The sequence below is a fragment of the Phocoena sinus genome, chromosome 10 (assembly GCF_008692025.1).
Source record: "Phocoena sinus isolate mPhoSin1 chromosome 10, mPhoSin1.pri, whole genome shotgun sequence".
NCBI lineage: Eukaryota > Metazoa > Chordata > Mammalia > Artiodactyla > Phocoenidae > Phocoena > Phocoena sinus.
The window spans coordinates 48,536,148-48,563,997 of NC_045772.1; the positions used below are offsets into that span (position 1 = coordinate 48,536,148).

The 27,850-nt window shown below is 36.7% G+C and overlaps 1 protein-coding gene across 10 annotated transcripts; it reads right to left on the minus strand.

Annotated features, from left to right (window-relative positions):
- On the minus strand, positions 1-27,737 carry MDM2 (MDM2 proto-oncogene). Of its 10 annotated transcripts, none has more exons than XM_032644512.1 (12): positions 27,369-27,737; positions 26,800-26,899; positions 26,587-26,675; positions 23,808-23,877; positions 21,556-21,689; positions 19,291-19,340; positions 15,792-15,859; positions 15,566-15,662; positions 11,580-11,740; positions 7,730-7,885; positions 6,613-6,690; positions 1-4,936 (listed from the first exon to the last, which is right to left on the minus strand). In XM_032644512.1, exons 4-12 carry the CDS (start codon positions 23,814-23,816, stop codon positions 4,361-4,363), a joined length of 1,329 nt encoding a protein of 442 aa, XP_032500403.1. In that variant the 5' UTR covers positions 23,817-23,877; positions 26,587-26,675; positions 26,800-26,899; positions 27,369-27,737; the 3' UTR covers positions 1-4,360. The 10 variants fall into 10 exon arrangements, with proteins under 10 accessions (XP_032500403.1, XP_032500405.1, XP_032500406.1 ...); XM_032644514.1 differs by having other exon boundaries at positions 26,800-26,868; positions 27,539-27,729; XM_032644515.1 differs by having other exon boundaries at positions 27,539-27,729.
- Positions 27,738-27,850: the final 113 nt, after the last annotated feature.

The window sequence follows — 27,850 nt, forward strand, 5'->3', positions numbered from 1 at the left end:
GGATATGTGTCCTCAGGCAAGGGAAACAAAAAGCAAAAAATCAACAAACGGGACTACATCAAACTAAAAAGCTTTTGCACAGCTAAAGAAACTATCAACAAAATGAAAAGACAACCTATTGAATGGGAGAAGATACTTGCAAATGATATATTTGACACGGGGTTAAAACCCAAAATATATTGATATAAAGAAGTCATACAACTAAGCATCAAAAAAACAATCCTATTAAAAAATGGGCAGAAGACCTTAACAGACGTTTCTCCAGAGAAGACATACAGATGGCCAACAGGTACATGAAAAGACGCTCAACATCCTAATCATCAGGGAAATGCAAATCAAAATCACAATTGAGATACGCCTCACACCTGTCAGAATGGCTATTGTCAAGAAAACAAATAAGTGTTGGTGAGGAATCCTTGTACATTGTTGGTGGGCATGTAAATTGCTGCAGCCATTACAGAAAACAGTACGGAGTTCCCTCAAAAAACTAAAAACATAGCTACCATATGATCCAGCAATCCCACTCCAGGGCATATATCTAGAAAAAGCCAAAGGCACTAATTCAAAAATTTACATGCAGCAGGACTTCGCTGGTGGTCCAGTGGTTAAGACCACACTTCCAACGCAGGGGTCACAGGTTCAATCCCTGGTCAGAGAACTAAAATCCCACATGCCTTGTGGTGCAGCCAAAACAAACAAAAAAATGTACATGCACCCCAACGTTCACAGCGGCACTGTTTACAAGAGCAAATATATGGAAGCAACCCAAGCGTCCATTAGCAAACAATGGGTAAAGAAGATGTAGTACACACAAACACACACACACGGAATATTAGCCATAAAAAAGAATAAAATCTTAACATTTGCAACAACATGTATGGACCTAGAGAGTATTATGCTAAGTGATAAGTCAGACAGAGAAAGACAAATACCTTTACTTACAAGTGGAATCTATAAAACGAACACAACAAAACAAAGTTATAGATACAGAGAACAGGTGGTTGCCAGAGAGAAGGGAGGTGAAAGGAGGAAAGAAATACATGAGGGACATTAAGAGGTACAAACCTTCAGTTGCAAAGTATTTAAATGAGTCATGGTGTAAAATTTACACTGTGTGGATTATAGGCAATAACTATGTAATACCTTTGCATAGCAACATATCATAACGAGACTTACTGTGGTAATCATTCGAAAATGTATAGAAATACCAAACCACTCTTGTATAACATGAACTAACAAATCAATAGTACTGTAGGTCTTTATACTTACAAAAAAACCAAATAAACAGAAAAAGAGATCAGATTTTTGGTTACCAGAGGTGGGGAGTCAGGGGAGAGGGAAATGGATAGAGGCAATAAAACGGTACAAACTTCCAGTTATAAGTACTAAAGATATAATGTACAACATGATATATATAATTAACAGTGTGGTATGTTATATATGAAAGTTAAGAGAATAAACCCTGAGTTGTCATCACAAGAACAAAAAATTTTGTCTTTAGTGTTGTATCTATGAGATAATGTTCACTAAACTAATTGTAATAATTTCATGAATGTAAACAAGTCAAATCATTATGCTGTACACCTTAAACTTATACAATACTGTATGTCAATTACCTCAATACTGGAAGAAAAAACTCATTATTATGGGAAAATTGCCTATAAGATCCAATAATCACATTTTTTAAACAATTCTTAAACATTTAATCTTTTATTTGCAAATCAATAAAACGTATGCTACACCTAAAAATTTAGATAATCAAGACTGCATTAGTAATGCATATATATATGGTGAATGAAACTCTATTTGCACCGATTTGAATGTCTTGTAAACAGCAGAATCATTGAATAATATACAGTTGTCCCTCAGTATCCATGGCGGATTGGTTCCAAGATGCACCCCCCCCAACCCCGGGACACCAAAATCTTCGATGCTCAAGTCCCTTATATAAAATGATATGGTATTTGCATATAACCTATGCACATCCTCCCATATACTTTAAATCTCTAGATTCAAATACCTGACACAATGCGAATGCTATGTAGTTGCCAGTGCACAGCAAATTCAAGTGTTCTTTTTGAAACTTTCTGGAATCTTTTTCCTGAATATTCCCAAACCAGTGGTTGGTTAAATCCATGGATGCTGAATCCACAGGTATGGAGGGCTGACTATACAGTGTTTATAATCTCATTTTTATTTCTCTGTCCTCAGAGAGGATCAATTCTACTTAGTTCTAGTTGAAGTATTATAAATGCCAAATTAATAAAGCTTTACTCTATTTGAGGACCACTCTTTGGCTAAGGTGCTGATCCCTTCAGCCATTACTTACATATCTATATATGGGTAAGTCATATGTGTGTGTGGTTTTTGTTTTTAAAGTTTAATACAATGTTCTGTAACTGGCACACAAACTTGCTGTGTAAAATTATCCCTCAGTTCTGTTCTAAACTCATAGCTCGGTTAATTTTATTGTCCTCACCGGAGTATGTACGACCGACATATATGGGAGAAATACACTGGGACCTTAAAGTTGTTATTTTCCACTATTTTGTTGAAGATTTAATATAAATCAAGATGTTAATCTATACAGTTTGAGAGTTATTTCAGAATTTTATGTTCTGATCCCATCATTCTTATAGGATGTCATTCTTATAATTTTTGGACAATTTAGAGAAGTTAGGACAATTTCAGCTAGTATAAAAACAAACAGTCCTTCTGTTTATTATATCCCTTACCATATCAAAGAGACTGGAGAATGAGAAATATATAAGTGCTACTTACATAGCACCAAAACTATCTACCTATTTCTTTTATCTAGAAAGAATACGGTAAGTCCCCTGCAACGAACGAGTTCAGTTCCCGAGAGTCCGTTCGTAAGACCAATTTGTTCATAAGTCCAACAAAATTAGCCTAGGTACCTAACACAACTAACACAATCAGCTATATAGTACTGTACTGTAATAGGTTTATAATATTTTCACACAAATAATACATAAAAAACAAACACAAAAAATAAAGAAAACATTTTTAATCTTACAGCACAGTACCTTGAAAAGTACAGTAGTACAGTAAAACAGCTGGCATACAGGGGCTGGCATCAAGTGAACAGGCAAGAAGAGTTACTGACTGAAGGAGGGAGAAGAGGTGGGAGATGACAGAGCTGAAGGATTGTCAGCAACAGGAGTTGGAGGGAAAGCTGCAATTTCACTCACACCTGACGTTGATGGCACAGGTTCTGGTTCCTTGCTGGATTCAATTCTACCTACCCTCTTGAAAAACCGATCCCATGATGTCTGGGTAGTAGCTCTTTTTTTCTCCTCATAGATAACACGGTAGCACTGGATTGCATTCTGAACGGCTGCTGCAACCTTCGTGTACCACTCTTACGTTCGGGTCCTGTGCCTCAAAAACTAACAGTGTCTCCTCAAATAAAGAAAAAACCCTTGCCATTTTCTGCATCGTGAATCTCTTTGGTTCTTCTGTTACTTCTTCCTCTTGTCACTCCACTCTCAATTATTTTCACTTTTGTTTCCATCAGCAGTATCAGCTACATCACTGCTGCTTTTATGCTTGCTTCCAGACATCCTGGGCTTGAAATAAAGATACTATACTACTGTACTCTACACAGTAAAGTACACAAAAGCACCACCATTTGTAGGGGATGCACGCACATGACAACGTACCCCACTCACGTGAACTTTCGTGACTGGACATGCTAGCTCACATTCCCATCTTTGAAAGTTGGCAATTTGAAGGTTCGTATGTAGGGGACTTATTTTAAGAGGCTCTGAAAGACTAGAGAAACTAAGGATTGGAAAGTTTAAGAGTATGTAAAATTTAAATATTAAATCTTTCACACGAACTTTTCCTCCTTACATGAAAGGTACTGAGTAAGTTACATTTAAATGTCCTACTTACATATTTTTTAAAAGGTCAGATACTTCTCATTTAAGAGAAAGTGGAAATTATTTTAAATAATGAGCGGTAGGAATTTCCCTGATGGTACAGTGGTTAAGACTCTGCACTACCACTGCAGTGGGCGCAGGTTTGATCCCTGGTTGGGGAACTAAGATCCACATGCAGAGCGATGCAGCCCAAAAAAAAAAAAAAGGGGGGGGGGTAGAGGGGTAAAGGATGAACTCTATATCCAATCCAAATTACATTAAAACCCAAATATAAAATATCAACAGAAGGGGCATTTTCCTAAAAGGAAGTAACTATTCACTATTGGGAGAAATCTACATGTAGTAAGATACTTTCTTGCTTTGATACAGCTAAAAAAATAAAAATAAATTTCATGTCTAAATTTTGGGGCTTATATAGTTAGAAATATATAATTCTACTTTTATAGGTAGTTCAACTAGGGGAAATAAGTTAGCACAATCATTTGAATTGGTTGTCTGCATACGGGGCAGGGCTTATTCCTTTTCTTTAGCTTCTTTGCACATGTAAAGCATGCCATAAGATGTCCTGTTTTGCCATGGACTATGCAACCATTTTTAGGTCGACCTTGGCAAATCACACAAGGTTCAATGGCATTAAGAGGAAAACTAGATTCCACACTTTCTTCTTTGTCTTGTGTTTCTTCTCTCTCCAACTCTTTGACATCTTCTTGGCTACTATAAATGATACTATTAGATGTTGATGGCTGAGAATAGTCCTCACTTTCTTGGGATAGGGAGGCTTGTGTGATCTTATCATCATTTTCCTCAACACATGATTCTTTGGAATCATTCACTGTAGATTTCTTACAGTCAGGGACATCAAAGCCCTCTTCTACTTGTGCTGAGTTTTCTAGTTTGGCTTTCTCAGACATTTTCCCTTTATCTTTCCCTTTATCTTCAGGAAGCCAATTTTCACGAAGGGCCCAACATCTGTTGCAATGAGGTGGAAGGGGAGGATTCATTTCACTGCATGAAGTACACTTCCAATAGTCCTTCAAGGAAACAAGACAGTTAGCTTCCGTAACCCTCCAATAACCAGTCACAGCAACGCTAGCAACTTGTTCAATATGTCTAAGGTAAAATGTATCATACAGCTCAATTTTCAGCATTTCATGTCTTATATAAAGCACTCAACAGTCTTTCCTCAAGCATGAGCTTGTAAATACATTTTTTTCCCAGCCAAACTATGCTAAGAATTCTAAAATGAAAAACGTATTCACCATGACCTTAACCATGTACCCGTAAAGTTATCTGTTCAAGGACAGAGTTGGTTCATTTAGTTGAAGCAAGTGCTATGGGATCTTCTCTGTAATGAAGCCTGTACCCACTCCACTCCCTTAAAGGCTCAAACCTGATACTGTGCCCAGTCCACCAAATCAATCTAGACAAAACTATCAACCAGTCTGCCATTGACTAAGACTCTCTTAGAAGTGCTCTAAAACCAGGGCTCAACTGGGTGTTCCCTAACTACACCCACAAAGGAAATGCTAAAACATTCTTTTCAGCAATCACAGCCAGATAAACTCTGCCATCCTTGTCACTATCCAGAATGTATGCCCCTTACTTGTCTATCCTTTTCTGTGCTCTCGTCTCTGTAACTGCTCATTGCTTCATCCTTATTCCAACTTATTTCTCAAACCTTTCCACCCACTATGCAATCTGGATAACAAATTCCCCCACATTCCAAGCCTCTTTACTGAACATATCCCTTATCTCCCTGCCTTATGAGAAGCATGGTTCTTGCCTGAGGACACTGTGCATGTAAAACTTGCCATAAGAGGTCCTTCCTATCTTGCCATGAATAATGTAACCATTTTTAAGTTGCCTGACAAATGACATAGATATTAGCAATAAGGGTGGAAACTTCATTCTCCCACAATGGTTCTTTCAAGTTGTAAAAGCAGGTATCTACTAAATGATAAAACCAAAGACAGGTCTTGTAATACAGGAAGAAAGTGCTTCAAGAGTCCGATAAATTACAAGATCTATGTCTAAAATATTTCACTCAGCCTGACATCAAATGACTCAACTAGTTACTTGAATTATTTTCTAATATAGCAAAATATTTTCCTAAGATTTTATAATTTCTCCTCCTTTTTAGTATTTGGATAATTAATAATTGTTTCTATCTCAGAAAGAGAAAACTGAGATTTCCTACCCAAATATAACAAAAAGCAGTATTTAAGAACAAAAATTAAAGCAATAATATTTGGTTAAAAAAACACACATCCAATACCTGAGGAACCCTGTGAAGCATGAAATGTAAATGTTTAAGTCCAGATTTCTTTAATAGAAAATCCCACCACATATTCTAATACAAATCAATATGATATTCATATTTGATAAGATTGGCAAAATATTGGTAACTGTTAGACCTGAGTGATAAGTACAACGGAGATACATTATACTATTCTCTATGCTGTACATACCCAAAATTTTCCATAATGAAGTTCTTCAAAAGTTCAAATTCCAACACAAAAAAACCAAAAAGTATAGCAACAGATCCCAACCCAATAAAAGAACAAAAATATTTTAAACCATTAAAACTTAAAAAAAAATGTTAACTTTATAAAAACTACCTCATGTCAAGAAGTAGACTAGACATATTTTTCTAATCTTGACTTCAATGTTATTTTTTGATTCCTTGAAAAAGTAAATGTATACTTACAGCTAAGGAAATTTCAGGATCTTCTTCAAATGAATCTGTATCACTCTCCCCTGCCTGATACACAGTAACTCGATATACCTAAGAAAAAGAAAAACAAAAAAAAACATTAGCATCAATTCATCACCTTTTTTCTTCAACCAGTAAGGCTTCTTAGTGATAAGTGATAAGTCCTAAACAAACAACATGTACTCAGTCATCCCTCAGTATCTGTGGGCAGGCTGGTTCCAGGACCCATAAGGATACCTAAATCTGCAGATGCCCAAGTCCCTTATGTAAGATGGCATAGTATTTGCATACAATCTATGCACATCCTCCCCTACACTTCAAATCATCTCTAGATTACTTACAATACCTAATAAATGCTATATGAAAAGTTGTAAATACAACGTAAATGCTATGTAGATAGTTGATGGCCCACAGCAAATTCAAGTTTTGCATTTTGGAACTTCCTGGAATTTTTTTTTTTTTTACTCGAATATTTCCAATCTGCACTTGGTTGAATCCACCAATGTGGAACTCGCAAATACGGGGGTCCAATTATGTTATATATGAGATATCTGAGACAAAGGTGCCATGGAATGAGTGAATATAAAGGGGGAGAAATGGAGGACGGTAAAATCCTCACCCACTGTGGTAAAAAGCCAACATACAGGGATGTTTAAAATAAATAAAGTAAAATATTCAGTACAAGCATTTTTGTTTTATAAATATGGAAGTATTAAATTACAGTGAAATAGCTAGAAATGTTGAAGCTGGTCACTTCCAGGAAACAGATCTGGTGGTAGTATGTGACTTTTAACTGCATGCATGCTTTACTTTTTCATAAATTAAAAATGAAAAAGGAGAATTGAATTAAATATTTTTAAAAACGAGTAGACTATTATAAGAATGCTCATTAAGGCCTACTGACTTCTTGACATTACATTTTTAAAAATATAAATAAGACAACAAGGAATTACAAAGCCTCAAGTCCACAAACCAATATTCTAGTTTGAATAAATCAAGAGTCAAAGACTGTGATGTGAAATCTGAATACATTATTATTTCAATCTCATCAGTCAACGAATATGTAAAGTATTTAAGAACTTCAGAATATAATCAGAGAAAAAAAACCTACCTCATCATCTTCATCTGAGAGTTCTTGTCCTTCTTCACTAAGGCTATAATCTTCTGAATCCAGAGACTCAACTTCAAATTCTACACTGAATTGATCTGAAACTGAATCCTGATCCAACCAATCACCTGAATGTTCACTTACACCAGCATCAAGATCCTAAAATCGAGGGGGAAAAAAAGCGACTTAATGTACATTACCTGTTGGCCTGTAACAGCTTAACTCTTCCCTGCGCACCTAATTCCCCCTCAGTTCCATCCTGCACACTGACACTAGGTTAAGCTTCTGGGTTATGATTAGATAAATATTTTCTCTGTTCAAAACCCCATTATATAAAAGAAAAGGCCAAATTCCCTTGGCATTCAAGGTACATACAGGAAGTCTATATTAACATTTTCATATTATCTCCAACTAGACACCCCCCTATCCCCACTAAACAAGAACATTAACCAGATCTAAACTGTTTCCTAAACCAAACTTCAACTTCCACACCTTCCCTCTAGCTGGAATAACTTGATAGTTTTCAAATTCTGCTCATCCTTTTTTGCCAAAGCCTTTGTCAATACTATAACTAAAAGAGCACTCCCCACCTTTAATTATCTGTGCTACTTATATTATTGAGTATTATATATTTGCACACACAAATTTTGCAAAACATAATTTTGTACACGTTTCTTATCTGAATTATACATACTTTAAGAGTTAAGACCATGTCTCAATCATCTTTATATCTTCCAACTGGTAGAATGCTAGTAGCTACAACATATACAATAATTATGATTTATGTTTAATGAACTTTGAGAATAATTTCTTTGGAAGAGCTTTCAGATATAATTTTTTAGATCTATTTTAAAAATTCTGTATCTGCTCATGTGATTCATTTTAAAACTGATTAATAGTATAAGAACCTAAGAGAACCTTCAGTCCCATAATATTTGCCATCAGTGGCTAAGGGTAGGAACATACACAAAGCAGAAGGCTAGAACTAGAAAAAGTATTTTGGTCTAGTAGTCAGGATACATACATTCTTATTCTAGATTTGCCACTAAGTAACTTTCAACCTAGACATATTTAGCTTGTAAAGGCCACAGCTATTTCATCTATGACACATGAGTTTGGATTAAATGATCTCTAATATGCCCATCATTTATAAAAACAAAAACAAGGTATTTATTTTACAACCACTTAGGTCAAAAGACTGTTTTAAACCGTGATGACAGGAAAGTAGTAGTAAAAGCAACATTCATTGAACTGCAGTTCCAATTCCTTAAAAAAAGGCTGCATTAACAATCACATTAAAATCACAAGTCAAGCTAGAATACAATAACAGCTCTAATAACCTAAGAAACTGGACACTTCAATTAACTAGGCTTTAGTGTACTATGTTTAGAATAAGGGGGTAAAAATCACAATAAACATTAAGTTTCAGAAAGCATCTTCTATGGCAGGAGTCAGCAAACTGTGCCTCACCACCCATCTATTTTTATAAATAAAGTTTTACTGAACACACCCGTGCCCGTTGTCTATTAGACTTGTTGTCTATGGCCGTTTTTGCCTCACAGCCGTAGAGTTGAGTAGCTGAAACAGATACCATATGGCCTGCAAAGCCCCAAATAGTTACTATCCATCCCCTTACAGAAAAAGTTTGCCCACTCCTATTCTAGGGTTCTATGAAGAAAGCAAAATTAAAAGTAGTTTTCAGGACTTCCCTGGTGGTGCAGTAGTTAAGAATCAGCCTGCCAGTGCAGGGGACACGGGTTCGAGCCCTGGTCCAGGAAGATCCCACATGCTGCAGAGTAACTACGCCCGTGCGCCACAACTACTGAGCCTGCACTCCAGAGCCCGCGCACCTAGAGCCTGTGCTCCACAACAAGAGAAGCCACGGCAATGAGAAGCCCGCACATAGCCCCAGCTCGCCGCAACTAGAGAAAGGCCTCGCACAGCAGTGAAGACCCAACGCAGCCAAAAATAAACAAATAAATAAATTAAAAAAAAAAAAAGTTTTCAGAAGTTTAGCTAATGTTCAAAAAAGAAAAACCTAAAAACTCTTAAATACTGTATATTTAAAAAGTATCAGACAGGCTTGATCTGGAAAGATCTAAAAATCCCTGTTTTTCTGAATTCCAATTGTGACAATTATTAGTTATGTGATCTTAAACAAGTTATTTGAAACACCCAAGTCTTAGTTTTCCCATCTATAAATGGAGTTTGAGGCTGCTGAGGTGATAAAATATGTTAATTGCCTGATATAGAGCCTAGAGTATAGCCTTAGTTCCCCCAATGTATTAAACCCAAAAGAAAGAAAAGATGGGAGGCAAATGCACTTCCCTTTAACTCCCTTCACAAATTGGTGAATGACAAGACCAAATAATGTGACGTAAGCTAAAATGAAGGAAAAAAATTAGCCTTACCAAAAGCTTTCACAACTAGGGACTTTGCCTCAAAAACAATAGCTCTTTAACAGAGAGGATTTTTAGAAGAGAGCGTAGAATAGGACTAACAAAAAGAAATACCCTCTATACTGCTTTGATAACAAGGCAGTGTCCCAGGTAGAAAGAACAAGGACTTTTAATACCATTTAGCTAGAATTCTGAAACAACTTTAATAAAGACTGTAAGTTTAAATGGCGCATAGTCGTTGTATTAAAACCATTTGTAAGGAATAAAATTATCCAAACATGAAGTTGGTGACACATCAAGTTTTATTTAATTGGATTCAATTTTTAGATCACACATATTTGTTCTCAAGAACCTGTATTTTTTTCATAGCATTTATTCAATATTTTAATTATTTGTTTGATTGCTGATGACCTATCTCCCAATGAGGGCAGGGATCATAACTACCTTGACCACCACTGTATCTCCAGTGCCAAATGGAACCTGGCATAGAAAAGACACAAATATCTACTGAATGAAGAACTTGCTCTTGGAGGAGCTCACCATGCCATCTAGTGGCCTACACGAGTAACAGCTCTATTAAGTACTAACTCCAGAAGGCACCTCTGCATCCATAAAATCACTGCTTTGGAAGAAAAAAATGTAAAGATAATAAAGAATAATACATAAAAAGAATATGGTTACTATCACATTTGGTTCAATCCTTTACATCTTCTAGAGAACTATAAAATAATCACTAATATCCAGAATAATCGCCATGAAATGTTGCCATATTACAAATAAAGATTCCAATTTTAATAACATTTTAAAGACAAATGTGTAATGACAAGAAAGAAAAGATTCCATTTGTCAAGCATTCTTGTTAGCAAAAACTTCTTTACAAAACCTCCTTCAGCGATATCTCTTAAGAATGTTAATGCTGGCTAATACTTTGGAATTTTGTATCAATGATCAAAAAGTACTGATACTTTCCCATCATGCATGCAATAATATACCAATATTTCACAGCCTTATTAAAAAGACATTCCCTGATATCTAGACCTACGTATGGCAAATGTGGATATCAGGCTATGTTCACTTATTTGCTGAGAGCTGTAATAAGATATATTTACTCTAAATATGCAAAACAAAATTGCTTAGAATCTTAAGATATCTTTGGTGCAGTGGCCCACAAAGGTTCTCCAATATGTAGGGTGACATTAATAACTAACATAGGTTCTAATTTTACCAACACACTCCAGTGCAACTCCATTATCTTCCACCCTTCTCCGCAAACCCGGGGTTGGGAGTGGGGAAGATCTATAGTTTCATTTGAAAGAAAATTTTACCAAGTGTATAGCAGCAATCAAGCAGCAATCACATATCATACATGTGCATTCCATCTGGATGCTTATTAGGACTGCCAGAACTAGACTAAAAATAACAGAGTCCTGTTTTATTTAAAATGAGAGGATTACCGGATTTGATGGAGTCCCTGTCGATTCACTGCTACTGCTTCTTTCACAACATATCTCCCTTATTACACACAGAGCAAGGCTTTCATCAAAGGAAAGGGAAATATTATCAGATTTGTGGCGCTTTCTTTGTCGTTCACCAGGTAATTCATCTGAATTTTCTTCTGAATATGTAAAGAAAAACAAGTTAATTAAATTGCTATACTATAATGTATTTAGAAATTGAGCTGTCTTAAGTTACCTATCTGTACTAAAATTGTTTCAATGAAATTAAACAGAGAAAAATAGTGAATTACTACTGTTTCAAAAGTCAACACTCTTATTGGATCTGTCCAACTTAGAGTTATAGCAGAACACTACATTTTTAAAAGCTTTAAAGCTTGTTTCAGAACTTTATCAACTCACAAGTAATTTAATCCATCTAGACCTTTTATTAACCAGTCTACGATTTTTCTGTCAAAATCAGAATTTAGGATATAAGATTTCACTTTTTTTCCTGGAAAGAACCAACTGTTTAACTTACTTAGAAGGTATTCCTAATGTTTCAATTTCCTTAGTATCCAGTATTTTCAACAGGAATCAAAACCAGTTAAAACTGGTCCATTTTATTTTATTTATTTTTTGGCCGCACGGCATAAGGGATCTTAGTTCTCCAACCAGGGATCGAACCTGCACCCCCTGCAGTGGAAGCACGGAGTCTTAACCAGTGGACGGCCAGGAAGTCCCTGGTCCATTTTATTTTAAATAAGAAATTATCTCTGACTTAAAGTGAGAATGTTACCAAATCTGTCAGGAACATAAATGAAGAGTCCTACCTTACACCAGACATAAAAATGAATTCCAAGTGGATTAAAATACCAAATACAAGGAACAAAACCATCCAACTACTTATATAAGAGAATATACCGGGGTGGGAAAGTATGATGTGACACTACAAAGCCCTCAAGAAAAAGACTATCAAGATTAAGTTAGTTACTTAAGGCTTACATGGCAAAATAAAATACTATAAAAAAGAAGTTAAAAGGCAAATGTCAGACTGAAAAAAAATCTGCAACACATAATAAAAAATGATTAATACCCACTTTATATAAAGACCTCCTACCAACCAAGTAAAAGACAAACTTAATTTAAAAAAGTCAAAGATATGAAAGGGCAATGCATAAAACACAAAAGACTAATAAACATGAAAAAATGGCTTACCTCTCAGTGATCAAGGAAATGCAAATTGAAATGAGATATCATGTTTCACTCATGAGAATGACAGAAATTAAAATGAGAGACAGTCTCAGAGATTTGGGAGAAAGGACTTTTTATACACTACTGGTGAAAACGCAAAACAGTGTAACAATTTATGGGCAGTTTCTCTATCCTAGACAAATACCTGCATAATCATTTAAGGATTTATGAGCAAGGGTGCTCACTGCAGCCTTATATGTTAAGTATCTAACAGGGTTATGAGATTAAATAAAATATAACCCATATGCCTGAAACAGGTACAACTCACACCTTTGCTCACTCCATTTCCCTCTCTTGATCTTCCTAGTCAGAAGTTATCTCTTCTTACTCTGAATTCCCAAAACACGCTTATATCCTCTAATTTTGTATTTATCTCTACAAGATCACAAGTTCTTGATATAAGTTCTTAATGTTTGTATTCCCTATAAGAAAAGGTGATCTTGGTTGAAAGATGTGGGCTAGAAGGCCAAAACCATGCTGTTGATCTATATTTTTTAACTCTATTAATAACATTTGGGGCTTTTTTCTGATTATTAAAGTATTGTATTACTCACAGTAGAAATCTTTAAAAAACAGACAAAAATTTAAATGTAAATCATCTATATTACCATTGAGATAACTACTAATAACATTTTTACATAATAATTTTCCAGCTGCCATTTAAAAAATTTACTTCCGTCTAAAAAACATATTTATATCACACTATATGTACAATTTGGGATTGTTTTCTTTTTTATTTTTTTGGCCATACCACATGGCTTGCAAGATCTTAGTTCCCCACCCGGGGATCAAAACCAGGCCCCTGCAGTGAAAGCACTGAGTCCTAACCACTGGACTGCCAGGGATTTCCCAGGGGTTGTTTTCTCTTAAACATTCTTTTACATTACTTTTAATGGCTGCAGAATATGGTATCCATAATATAGGTTCATCATAATTGAACCATTCAGTCCACAAATCCGAGCACCTTCTTTCTGTCTGGCACAGTGCGAGGCAGTGGATATACAAAAATGAAGTCAGCCATCATCCCTACCACCAGAGGAAGTTTACGTTCAAACATCAAGGCAACCAAAATACAATCATTTACAAGCTATAATGAGTGCTATGAAGGAAACAAGCAGGGTGCTAAGGGAAAGAATAACAAGAGGGGATCCACTTTTCCAAGTGGTTAGGGACAGCCTCTCTGAGAAAGTAATAATTAAGCAAAAATAGAAAAATGAGGAACTGGTCTTACAAGACTGAGGTAGAAGAACTTCTGGCAGAAAAAACTGTGCAAACAGCCTTACAGCAGGAAAGAATTCTGACTTGTTTGAGGAACCAATCAGTGCAGTTAAAACACAGTGAAGGTGGGGAAAAAGGCCAAAACCCAGATTAAAGGTAGAACAGGGCCTTGTAAGCCAACAAAAAAGTGTGGGTTTTATTTGAAGGTCAATGGTAAATAAACAAAGTGGGGAAGTGACACAATCCAATTTACCTTTTATGATCCCTTTTGGTACTGTGATGAAGGACAGAAAGAGCAAGTAACTAGAGACAGAAAATCGGAAGCTGCTGCAGTGGTCTCGGTAAGAGATGACAATGGCCTGGACTAGAGTGATGACATTCTCTAGCATCATATATGTTTTCAACTATGAATAATGCTATAATTAATATCTCTACATATAATCTTTGCATTTCTGATTATATCCTTAGGATAGATTCCTAGAAGTGGATTACTGTGATAACGGTAAGAAAGCCAAGCCTTTTTATAATTCATAAAGGTTAACTAATTTACACGAATTGATACACCAACAGTGCATCAGTGCCAACACATAGTTAGCAAGGATAAGTTTAAAAAAAATCATCTTTCCTAATTTGAAAGACCAGAAAAGACACCTTTTTAGCATTTTTTGTTATCTATAAAGCTAAATCACTAAAATGCACTCCTCATATTTATCAGTCATTTCTATTTACTATGAAAAAAATTTTTTTTACAAGTTGGATTTTTAATATTTTTCTTATTGACTTTTGGAAACTTATAATAAGGATATTAACACTGTCAAATTTAAAGTGACTCTATTTCAGTATGTTGTAATTTTTTTCACCTATCTTTTCAACTCATTTAGTATTCATTTTGGCATAAGGCACAGATATAACTTGATTTTTTTCCCCCCAAATAACCATTTGTTCTACTCCCATGTATTTACTCTGCACTTGCTGCCCTTTGCCCTCATATACAAAACTCTACTCTGGATTTATCTATTCTACTTCACTGATTTGCCAAACTTTTTTTTCTACCGAATCATACAGTTTTAGTTATCATGACTTTCATCAGGCAACAGCCTCCTCCTGTTTTCTCTGTTAAAAATGCTCTCAGCTATTTTCTTTACCTCGTCCTCATTTCTAAGATGCTATTTCTCTGTTTTTAAACTCACTGGTGTGTTTTATTTATTAGAAACAACAAATACTTTAACTGTTAAGGTGACTAAGAATGATGACTAAAATAGAGTTTATATCCTTGTCCTCTGTTACCACGCATAGCAGAAAGCTGGCTAACTATAAAATCCAGCAGGATACAGTAAAATTATGCCTGCTGTAGTCAACCAGAAAAATGTTGCTAAGAAAGCAATTTTTAAACCAAATAAATCATATAAAAATAAGAAACTCAAATTCATCTAAACCAAAAAAGCACAATTTCATTAAGCCTAAATGTACTAATTTCAGTAAAGAATGAACACTGAAAAGCTGTTTGAAAGTGCCAATTAAATATTCATATATACCTGTCTCACTAACTGCTCTCCTTCTAGATGAGGTAGATGGTCTAGAAACCAAATCTGAAGATGAAGGTTTCTCTTCCTGTAGCTCTTGCACAAGGTCCTAAGCATTCAAGGGAGAAAAAAACAAAAAAAAAACCCACAAACTTATAACACCAAGAAGCTAAAAATTCATTGTTTTAAACACTCCCAATTTTCAAGAAACTTCATAGTAGAATGAGTTCAAGATTACCTTTTGAACACTCCCACCTTCAAGGTGACACCTGTTTTCACTCACAGATGTGCCTGAATCTGATGGTTCTGACAGAAAATAAAAACAAAGAATCACAAACTAGGAAAGCAAGGGTTATTCAACAGATGTTATCCAGAACAAACGCCTCATACAATTTAACCTTTTAACCAACACTGAACGTGTAGTCTCCAAGTGCCATCCTGTGCTGAATACTAGAGACATAAATAGATAATTCAATTTTAATATAGGAGATACATAAGAATAGTTATAAAGTACAATAAAATAAGCACACTAAAAGAAGTATTATAAGATAAGTTAATGGAGAAGACGAAGCAATGGTTATTTGGTAGAGATGCGGCAAGGTCTGAGTAACAAGGAATCAGGAGAGGTTTCATAGTAGGATATGTGGAAGTATGACTGGGAAAGGCTATTCCAGACTGAGGAAACACTGTGAAAAAAGCATTCAGAAGTGAACTACCAGTGTTTGTTGCAGGAACTACAGATACTTCATTACTATGGGAATGTAAGCAGGATCATAAAGGATCCTGCCTGTCTTGCTAAACAGCACAAAGATATCAACAAGCAATATTCCTGCCACCAATCCCAAATCACTGCATCCTCCCCAGCTAATACTTCACATTCCTCCCTAAGGCACTGCTGCAGCCACGCACCATTAAAAAGGTTTAATCTAAGAGATAAAATTGATTTGCTAGTTCACAGCAAGTATTTTACCCAGCGAGCAATAAGGAACCCCTAAGTGGTCACTATAAGCAGAAGAGTGACAACTCCCTCTACCAAAATAGAAGAAAAAGAGAACAGAGGCAGGGAAACCAGTATTAGCAACTGCAATAACATAAATGAAAAGCATTAAAGTCTAAACTAAGACATGGAAAAAAAGATCAATTCCAGAGAAATTAAAAAGGTAAAAACCAACAAGAACCTGGTGTCTGACATACAAGGCAAAGGAGAAAGGAGTCAAGAATTCCAAGATTCTACCTTGGGTGGATAAATGGGTGGTATAATTCAAAACTTCAGATGATGAACAGATTTGGATGGGAAGATAAACTGAAAAGTGGATAAAACTTTCAGGTAGGTAGGTTTAGTCTGTATGTAGATGTACAGACTTGGAGCTCAAGTCAAAATTTCAGATGTGGGATATATACCATCACCTAAGATCATAATCAAATACCTTTTACTACTCCCTTGGAAACATTTTCGTCTTAACACTGAAGCCCAGTCTGAGTATTAACATTTTGAAATTATATGCATTATCATAACAGTTTATTTTTTATATTATGGGCAAGGTATTATACTGATTTAAGCTGTCCATATAAATAGGTTATATTTTGTTTTAGTATAAGAGATGTTACAAAACAGATGTAATAAAAAGGAAGCACTAAGTGTGACAAGTTTGAGAACAATGGTACAGGAGTTCTGAAGTTAATTATATTAAAGTAAAACCTGAAACAAACTCAGAATGGAAATAACGTAAGTAATCTACAGGTTACCATCTCATTAATATAATTTTCCTAGCAATCAGCCAAGATTTAAATGAATGAATGAATACATCAGGGATAATAATACTTCAGAAAACTGAAAATACTAAAAGAGATACTACAGTTGTTTATCTGACTTCATTTGATTTCATAAAGGGCTTTGTAAAACAAAATGTCAAGTCACCAGCCTAATAATTACTTCTATTCTGGGATTAAGACAGTGATGTGCTTTTCTGGGTCTTAAATCCTAACGCTGGAAGAATAAGTATTCAATTCAATAAATTTACTAAACGTCGTATTAATAAACACTGTACTGTGTACTGCAGACTGCAAACCTGAAGAGGACACACTTGTGTAACAAAGTAATATAACAATAAAATCTAGATACGAAATAATGGGAGCACTAAGGAGTGGTCAGTTCGTTCGGGAAAATGAACAAGCTGAGAATAGTTCTTTTTCTTTTTTTTTTTGCGGTACGCGGGCCTCTCACTGTTGTGGCCTCTCCCGTTGTGGAGCACAGGCTCTGGACGCGCAGAGGCTCAGCGGCCATGGCTCATGGGCCTAGCCGCTCTGCAGCATGTGGGATCTTCCTGGACCGGGTCACGAACCCATGTCCCCTGCATCAGCAGGCGGACCCTCAACCACTGAGCCACCAGGGAAGCCCTGAGAACAGTTAATTATAGACCAAGAATGGACTTTGGGCTTCCCTGGTGGTGCAGTGGTTAAGAATCCACCTGCCTGGTGGTGCAGTGGTTAAGAACCCACCGGCAGGGGACATGGGTTCAAGGCCTGGTTCGGGAAGATCCCACATGCTGCGGAGCAACTGAGCCCGTGCGCCATAACTGCTGAGCCTGCGCTCTGGAGTCCGCGAGCCACAACTACCGAAGCCCGCGCACCTAGAGCCCGTGCTCCACCACAAGAGAAGCCACCACAATGAGAAGGCCATGCACTGCAACGAAGAGTGGTCCCTGCTCGCCGCAACTAGAGAAAGCATGCACGCAGCAAGAAAGACCCAATGCAACCAAAAATAAATAATAAATTAAAAAAAAAAAGAATGGATTTTAAGAAGCCTGTGGTGCAACTACTGAAGCCCGCACACCTAGAGCCCATGCTCTGCAACAAGAGAAGAAACCGCAATGAGAAGCCCGCACGTCGCAACTAGAGAAAGCCCATGTGCAGCAACAAAGATCCAATGCAACCAAAAATAAATAAAGTAAAAAAAAAATAAATTAAAAAAAAAAAGCCTGTGGTGTATTGGAGCCAGCTCCTACCAGCACTCCCAAGCAAACTGTGTATATCTCTTCCCAACTCCATGTTTGCGGCTGAAAATGGTCATGCTGAGAGTATTTATATTATGGAAACCAGTAACCACAAATCAAGGCTCTTCCCCTGGAGAGTGGATTGTTAAACATTTACCGGCATATCACTGTGTATGTTTAGGTGTATCGTTATGGAATAAGAACCTAGCACTTTCATCAGATTATCAACAGGATATGGAACCCAAAAATAACCAGTTAAGAACTACAAGTCTAAAGGAAGGGAAGTAAAATGGCACTGACCTGAACAAACTGGTAAACAAAGTTTTGTCTATTATAAAAAACACAGAAGACAAGGACCCTTCCATTCAAATGGCCCTACCTACGTATCTGTATTACTTCCCTAAGCCTTTGAATACGTTTCAAGGTTTGCTCCTATCGCTACTATGCAGAAGATTTTGAAATTACCTACCTTTCAAAGCAAATTCTAACCTGATATCCCAAGGCTTAAATTTATGTAATAGGATATTTAAATATCCACTGCAAATAAATGTGCATAAGAAACTTAGTATTATGTTGTTTTAGCTCATAGGTATTTCTTCCTGTTAAATGTATCATACCCTTACTATAAATATACAATGAGAGCAACTTTTAAAGCAAATCACAATTATAAGATGTCTGCACATCCACAGAATGTCTTTAATATATTTTTACAGTACATGCTTATGGAATTCAAAATGAACTTACCCTGCTGATTGACTATCACCAAGTTTCTATAAATCATTGTATATATTTTCCTTGTAGAGAGAAAAAAAAATGTACATTTTAAAATAAAAATGTATTTAACTAGACTTAACAAGACTTTTAAATGCATATTAGTATAAACTATCATGCTACAACCCAAAGTTTAAATCACTACATTCAAGTACTGATAAGCTCCTAGACACTAAAAACCACCATAATTATTTGCACAATGATTACACGCAGCCACGTTTAATAATCACTAAAGTCTCCTTAGTGCAAAGATTTCACATCTCCATTTCCTGAAACATGCCTTGTTGAGACTTTAGCAAAAGTCCCCAGAGAACTGGTGTGAACATACGAGGCAGGTTAACATACGTATTTTCAAACAGAAAAGAATTTATCTAGCTCCGGGCACAGACGAAGACTGCCTAAAAAAATAGCAGGTTATGCAAAACCCATTATATAGGAATTTCATTATAGTTTTTTTTTTTTTTTTCGGTATGTGGGCCTCTCACTGCTGTGGCCTCTCCCGCCGCAGAGCACCGGACGTGCAGGCTCAGCGGCCATGGCTCACGGGCCCAGCCGCTCCGCGCCTTGTGGGATCCTCCTGGACCAGGGCACGAACCCGTGTCCGCTGCATCGGCAGGCAGACTCCAAACCACTGCGCCACCAGGGAAGCCCTCATTATAGTTTTGACTTTTATCAACCTTAGACCAATCATCTAATGGATTTTCTTTCTTGATCTGAAAATTTATTAAAAGACAGAGCAGTATACGGTCATTTAATACAGCCTGAGTACCAGTCACTGTTCTAGAAATCAGGGGAAACAGAATGAAATAAAAACAAATCTCTGCCCTCCTGGTGCATAAGGAAACAATTCACTTATGCCAATACTCAGTGAAGTCATGGTACATTTTTCATCAACTAATGACTTTAGAGAACATTTATTGGTCACAAGATATCATTTCTAACTCTCAAGGTTAAGGGGAAAGTGCCAATCCCAACTAATTTTTTTCATCCTTGGGACTGATGATACAGCTCCTTAAACTCACAAAAAAAAAAATCAATATTCCTACTCGTATCTTTTCCCCAAGTCAGTAGTTTCCCCAGTGTTTAACCTCTCAACACATTAGAATTCAAGTCAAAGATAATTTTAAATTTGTGCTTTCCGTATCAGAAATTACAGCTCCAAACATTATCAAGATTCAATACTCAGATGGTGCAAAATTATCAATATAGTTATTTCTTAAACTTATAAAATTAGAGCTTATATCCCAAGGCCAAGTATAAAATAACATAAATATTAAACAGATATCATCTGTCAATGGAAAGAAGCTTGTATGTTAATTTAAAAGCAGGATGAAATTAAATATAGTATGTTCACAACAGGGTTAAAACACATCTGTGCATAATACGTTGTAAAAATGACAAGTAAAAATACCTTTCGATGACAAATTACAGTCTTTTTTCCCCTATCATTAGCTTTCTGTCTTTTCTTAATATTCAATAATGAATATATACATATAATAATAAAGTTATTTTAAAGTTATAAATATCCCACTTAATTATCTTTTTAGCTACAATATTATTGAGCATTCAACACTAGTAGAATCTAGGTAAATGTTTCAGGTGAAAAGTATTCTTCTCATTAAGATACACTGCAAAGAGACTAACAAAATGAAACAAGGAATTCCAAATGTAAAGTAAGAATGACTGAAAAAAAAAAGTCTGAAAAAAAAAAGTTCCCGGCAGAGTAATTTTAGAAATGCTATCTGGGTTAGATTCAGTTGATTAAGTGCCATAATGGTATATGACAAAGAAAAAGATCTTCAAAGTAACTAGGGCTCAAATTTAAGCAATTACCACAGGGTATCATAAAGAATGTCTTTGGAAGTGACTGCAATAATAATATTTTTTTAATATGCAGTTACTGTAGCTAACATTTAAATGCTTACACATTGCCTCTTTATAACCTCCACATAAGGTATTTACATTGTTCCTACTTCATATTCAGGGGAAACTTAAGGCTTAAAGAGGGTAAGTCAATTTACCTAGTCTGACAGCTAGTAAATGACTAAGCTGGGTCTCAAACCCAGGCTTGTAAGATTCCAGAACTCAGGTTCTCAAGTAACATGCTATTTTACTAAGAAATTAAATTTCAGCATCTTTTATATATAATAACAATTTTCTCTGACAAAAGGGAGTGAGGATGGAGGTGAACTGAAATGTTTGCCCAGCTGGCATTTTACAGTAGACTAAAGAACTTACCTGTGCTCTTTCACAGAGAAGCTTGGCACTCCAAACAAATCCCCTAGAAGATCATTTGAACAATACACAATATGCTGTTGTTTCTCATCATATAATCGTTTAGTCATAATATACTGGCCAAGATAAAATATAACCTGAAATAGAAATATGATTTCTGAGCATTAAAGAAAATTAAATGTTTGTTTCAAATACATTCAATAACATCTCATTTATCTGAAGAGGGTTAAACAACCAGCAACCACATCAATAACCATCTAAATAACAACCATCCTGTACTCCTAAAAAAAATTTTTTTTTAAAAGCTGATTTTATATCTTTTTCTTTTAATTTGACTGAAGTAGAGACACTGCTTCTGATTTACTTAAAACTTTAAAATGTGTCTTCTCTTTTTTTGGCAGACTTTAACTTTGCCCAAATATCTAGGTACTACTTATTAGGAAGAAAGGAAAAGGCAGCAAAATGCAAAACCACTGATCACAATGAAAAGTTGCAGAATCAAAAACATCAACTAAAATATAGCAGTGACCTGGAGTCATTTAGTACATAGTCCTGCACACCATATACCTCAACAACCTCTGAGGTCATCACAGATGAGAAGACAATGACGAATTACATCTACAGAAGAGTTTGGGAGAATTCAGTGAATGAAATAAACCCTTAAAGATATCATTATAATCTACACAATAAATAATCAAAATAATGACCCTGAATCATGCACATACAGTTAAATTATATTTTGTGTGCTCCATTAAAACAAAGTAGGCAATACATTTTTAAGACATCCACATACAAACCTATTAACAACCACCTAAACACATATGGTGTTTTACAGTTTACAATGTACTTTTACGAGTACTGTCTCCTTCTGATATTTCATAGAATTGTTATCAGGATATGAGAAATAAGAAACTGACCCGGTCTTCTGACTTCTAGCCCAGTGTGCTTTCTACTACCCCATACTAGCTTTCATTACTCTCCCACATACCACAGAACAAAGATTTTACAACTGAACACTGTGTCAGACAATATATACATCACTGTTACATGGTTTAATATTAGCATTCTAAGTCTTTATGATGACCTTGATCAATTTTCTCCTTATTTCTATCTACTACTAGTCATACTTTTTTGTTCCTTAACTGGTTATATAATGATAATATAAGGTTAAACCCAAGTTAACATCCCAAAAACATCATTTACCTTGACACTTCCCTGCAAGCTCCGTCTATAGACTTAAATGGCTAAGCTGGCTTCAGACTTAAAGGAATATTCCTATGTGACTATGGATGGAAGAGATGGTAGACAGTGGAAAGGAAGAAGGAGGAGAACCTAGACTCTTTCTATCAAACGTCCCATAAAGAAACTTCTGAATGTGGCTAAAAAGGAAAAGGGTCTGGAATCTTTTCTTGCCCACTATGCTGATGTAAGTAAGGTCCTTCAGTGTTATAAGTAATCTGAGCCCCATAAACTAAGTGTGAGAGATGGGTAAGAGGCACATTTCATTCACATCGAAATTTTCCCCAAGATGGCCCATCTCTCAATGAAGAACATGCTTCTGTGCACAAATTTAAAGCTAGAGAACAATGCATTGAAATGTATCCATTAAATAGAATATATGTTCACGAATCAGCTCACCTCTATCCCAGAAAGATCAGTATACTGTACTCATGTATCTCTAGTGCAGAAGTTCTTAACCTGGGATCCATGAATGCCCAATAAGTCCTTGGATAGAATTCAGGGGGTCCATTAATTTGGATGGGAAAAAAATGTTTGTCTGTATTTTCACTAACTTTTAACTGAAATTTAGCTTGCCCTTCAATTATGAACACAGGCAACAAATCACAAAGTATTAACAATAACTGTGATTTTGTCACCAATAAAATCACAAGCATTTTTCATATCATACATACTATGCTTGATGTAAACGTCTCAAAATATCAGTTATGCTCCTCACTAATTCCAAATTACATTTATTAGATCTGCTGCTAAATCTTAAGACTTTACCAGTGAGTCAAGTGGGTTCACAGCACAAAATGGCTAAGAACCCCTAAAGAGCTTCCCTTTGTCTGAGTTCCGGGCTGACAAATGAAATTCGAGTATAAACTGAATTTTCAGCTTCAAATTATAGTCCAAATGACCACAATACTTAACATTCCTGCTTACTGAAAATCCCTCCATATGACCAATTTCTCCCCACAGCTATACGTAACTAGTAAGACATTAAGTTATCTTTTTAACTTAGTTCAGCTTACCTCTTTCATAGTATAGGTGTCCTTCTGTGCACCAACAGACTTCAACAACTTCAAAAGCAATGGCTTTGGTCTAACCTATAAAGAACACAGAGTTGCTATTATACTTCCAAATTATTCCAGAACTATAAGCCTGCAGGAAACTCATCCATAAAGAATTTCAATAAAGGTAGCAAACACAATGTTATCTCACAACGTTAGAGACCTCAAAAACTAAGTCATAATGTTTTCACTAAATGTAATAAACTATGTAAACTGAATACCACAGACTGTGTTTGGGAAGAAAATGCTGGGATGTAATTATTATGCAAATAATCACAGAACCCTCAAGTATCATCAGTTGCCATCAAAAACAGTACCCATGCCAGGGCAGTGAAAATTATTCTTTTTCCTCCAGCTATTTCTATCATCTGCTTATTACCTTACAAACTCAACGGTAAATGGAATACCCCAATAAGCTTACTATAAACTAAATTACAAAATACGAGAGAAAAGAGTAAATCTTTATGGTGGGTCCTTTTACCAGTCTTTTCTTTCTACAGATTAGGTTCCTGAACGCTGGCGAACTTTAACCCAAGCTGACAAGGATAATTAAGAACAGATCTGGAGACTGAGACTCACATCCCTCAACTGCAAGCCAGCATTTTCTTCCTACTATAATATCATGCTGCCTTTTAGTTGGTCTACATTCCAAATATCTACTTGACAAACATTTATTGAGCTTCTGCCATGCACCAGACAGCACTGGATATTGCACACACACACAAACGACAAATAAGACATATGACCTGTATTGAAGGAGCCAGCCAACTAGATCAGGGTTTAATTTTTTTCTTTAAAGAGCCAGACAGTAAACAGTTTATAGCTTTTCTCGCCACATAGTATGACTCAGAAGCATAAATTATATGTAAACCAATGGATGTGGCTCCATTTCGGTAAAACTTTATTCACAAAAGTAGGCAGCAGGCCAAATTTGGCCCATAGGCTGTAGTTTGCCTGCCTCTGACCTAGAAGCTTTCCAAGTTGTACTGAGAAAACATCTGGCAAGGGGGCAGAGATGTAATGTGTTTATGCTCTTTCTCCCTATCTGTTGCTGTATCAAAATCTTCAAAACTCAAGTATCTTTACAGCTACACAGCCACCCCTATACAGACTGGTGCCTCTGCACTCCCTTCAATATACTCCCATCCCGTCTAACTTTGAAATCTGACAGCAACCCAGTTCGGGATCTAATCCTCAGAACAAGATTTAAGAAAACTGCCTATTTCCAGCTAATCAACATAATATTATTTAATAACTGAAAGTTTTAAAATACACAATAAATGTAGTATTGAATCATTAATTGTTCTGATCATATGTTTTTTCCTATGTGCTTACATATATGCTTTACTTTCAGGCTATTTAAAGAATGAATTATCCCAGAAAACATAAAAAGTTACTTTTTTTCCTTCTAAAATTTTATATATACTATATTAACTTCAAACTACATAAAACAACCCAAAGTCAAAGTCTCCAATGGAAAGCCATCAGCTTTTTAAGACTTAAAAGACATGCATTAATAAGAAAACTACTATAAAAGACAATACCATTATTAATCTTACATTTAAGAACAGAAGATAAATTCTAGATGTAAAAATAAAAAATGCTAGAAGAAAATACAGCAGTTTATCTGTATAATCTTGGGATGGGAGAGTTCTACCAAAACATCATATGAAATTCAAAAGTCAGCAAGTCAAATTTTACTTTATAAAAATGTTCTCAATGAGAAAAAGAACAAATAAGCAAAGTTAATTTTTAACATTTGTAAATGATAAAAATTAAATACACTTGAAACACAGAGAACTATTACAAATTATTAAGAAAAATACAATAAGCCTAAAAGAAAAGTGTATAGATAAGACCAAGCAAACCCCAAAAGAAACAAATGATTTAACCAATGATGTGATGCCCAACCTCACCAAAATTAGGGAAATACACACTTACACAATAATACCTTTTGCCAAAATAGGGCAAAATAACAGTGATAATATTCAGTTTTGACAGAGAGGAAAACTATTACACATAACACTTGTGTTAGGATACATATGCAAAGCAGCACCATTTGTAATACTCAAAAACTAAAGGCAATTTTAGAAAACCTATCAGTAAAGGCATAAATTTCTTAAATGGTACACTAATGCTGTGGATTACCATGCAGCTGTTAAAAAAGAATTCTGTAGGTTTTATTGATTGACATAGATGCTATTTGCTTAACATCTCTAGTATAATCCTATTTTAGTAAAACAAACTGAACTGTGACAGATTAAAACTCACATGTGCATATATATATGTGGGTATGCACATAGATGAAGATCTAAAAAGGAGATATGACAGATATGGTCAAAACAGAAGACTGGAATTTTCAGCTTTTACTTTATACTTTTCTGTAATGCCTAACATCTTTAAAACAAGCATGAATTATTTCTGACTTCTACAAAAGTTAAATACTGACAGGTCAAATCAGAAAAAAAACAAAAAACAGTCACATAATAAACATAACTTCAGCATCCATACTTAAGAAGATAATGAAACTGACTTTTAATTCAGTGTGGTAAAAAGCTAAGAAAATAAATATTGATTCTTACAGGTAACTTTTGCTCCACAGTTATGCCTGAGTGGCAGGCATTTAAGCTATGTACTACAACTTCACTTAAAGAGCCATGCTATAACTGGGGTCTGTGAAATCTAGTTGATCACCTCATAAAATAAATTTTTGCTAAAGTTACACTGGAGACAAAAATACCAACCAGGGTCTCTTGTTCCGAAGCTGGAATCTGTGAGGTGCTTACAGCACCATCAGTAGACACAGACATGTTGGTATTGCACATTTGCCTACGAGTACGAAAAGAAAACACACGATAAAAACTTGAAATACTGAAATATCTGTAAAAAAAAAAAAAGACAAATCATATAGAAATGAGATAAATAATGCTTTTATTAGCAAGTGGGTCCTTACCTAGATCAGCAGAAAATGCTACAGGTCGGTGACCACAGGTTCTCTCTCTCAAACAGCCAGTGAATACAGCTGGGAAAAGGCATGGTTTAAATAGCCCCAGCTGGAGACAAGTCAGGGCTTAGCTCCTTCTACTACCGACGCGGAACGTGTCCGAACTTGACCAGCCCCACAGGAAAAGCTGAGTCAACCTGCCCCCAGAACCAGCCCAATCTCGCCCAGACGTAGCGCCCGGCAGATACAAGCTACCGAACAGGCACCTGTCGTTATTCTGACACCCACCCCCGCCCCCGGCAGCGCCCCCCGCGCACTTGACCTTTACCCCCGTGCCCGCGGAACCCCCTCCCAAACCCCCACCCGCTGGGAGCGCGGCCCCGAAAACCCGCCCTCCTCCCGAGTGGCGACAACCTCGCCTCCTTCCAACAAAACCTCCACAGACCCACATGCCCGGCGCCCCCCACCACGAAATGCACAAAGGCTGCGCGCGGGGCACAGGCGGGGGGTGAGAGCGACCGGGGAGACCCAAGTCACAAAGCAAACCCAGAACTGCCCACGCGCTTCCAGGCCGATACCTGCTGCTCACTAATTGGGGTTTGCCGCGCCTGGAGTCGGCGGGGTGGGTGAGGGAGCCGTACCTCGAGGCTCCCTAGTTCCCGTCACGGGGCGCGCGGAAGCCCGACGCCTTGGGCCTCGGCGACCATTCCACTCGCCGGGCCCAGGCCGCCAGGGCGCTCGAACTCACTAGGTCCGAAGGAGAAGGAGGCTCCTAGCGGCAAAAGCGGCAGGACCTCGGTCAGAGGGGTAAGAGCTACCCCTCAGGCTAGGCTTCTTGCTCCATTTTCCTTCCAGTCACACCGGGCCGCACAGGCCCCCAAAGGTGCCGAGCTGGCCGAGGTACGGCGGATGCGCGCCCCCTGCCGTCCGAGCGCAGCGCGCCGGAAGCCGCGGCCCATCCGGGCTTTTGCGCGCGCAAGCCCCGCCGCCCCCGCCCTTTGGGGGCGGGGCTGGGCCCGACAGCCTCGGTGAAGGGGGGAGGTCCCGGAACTGGGCAAGC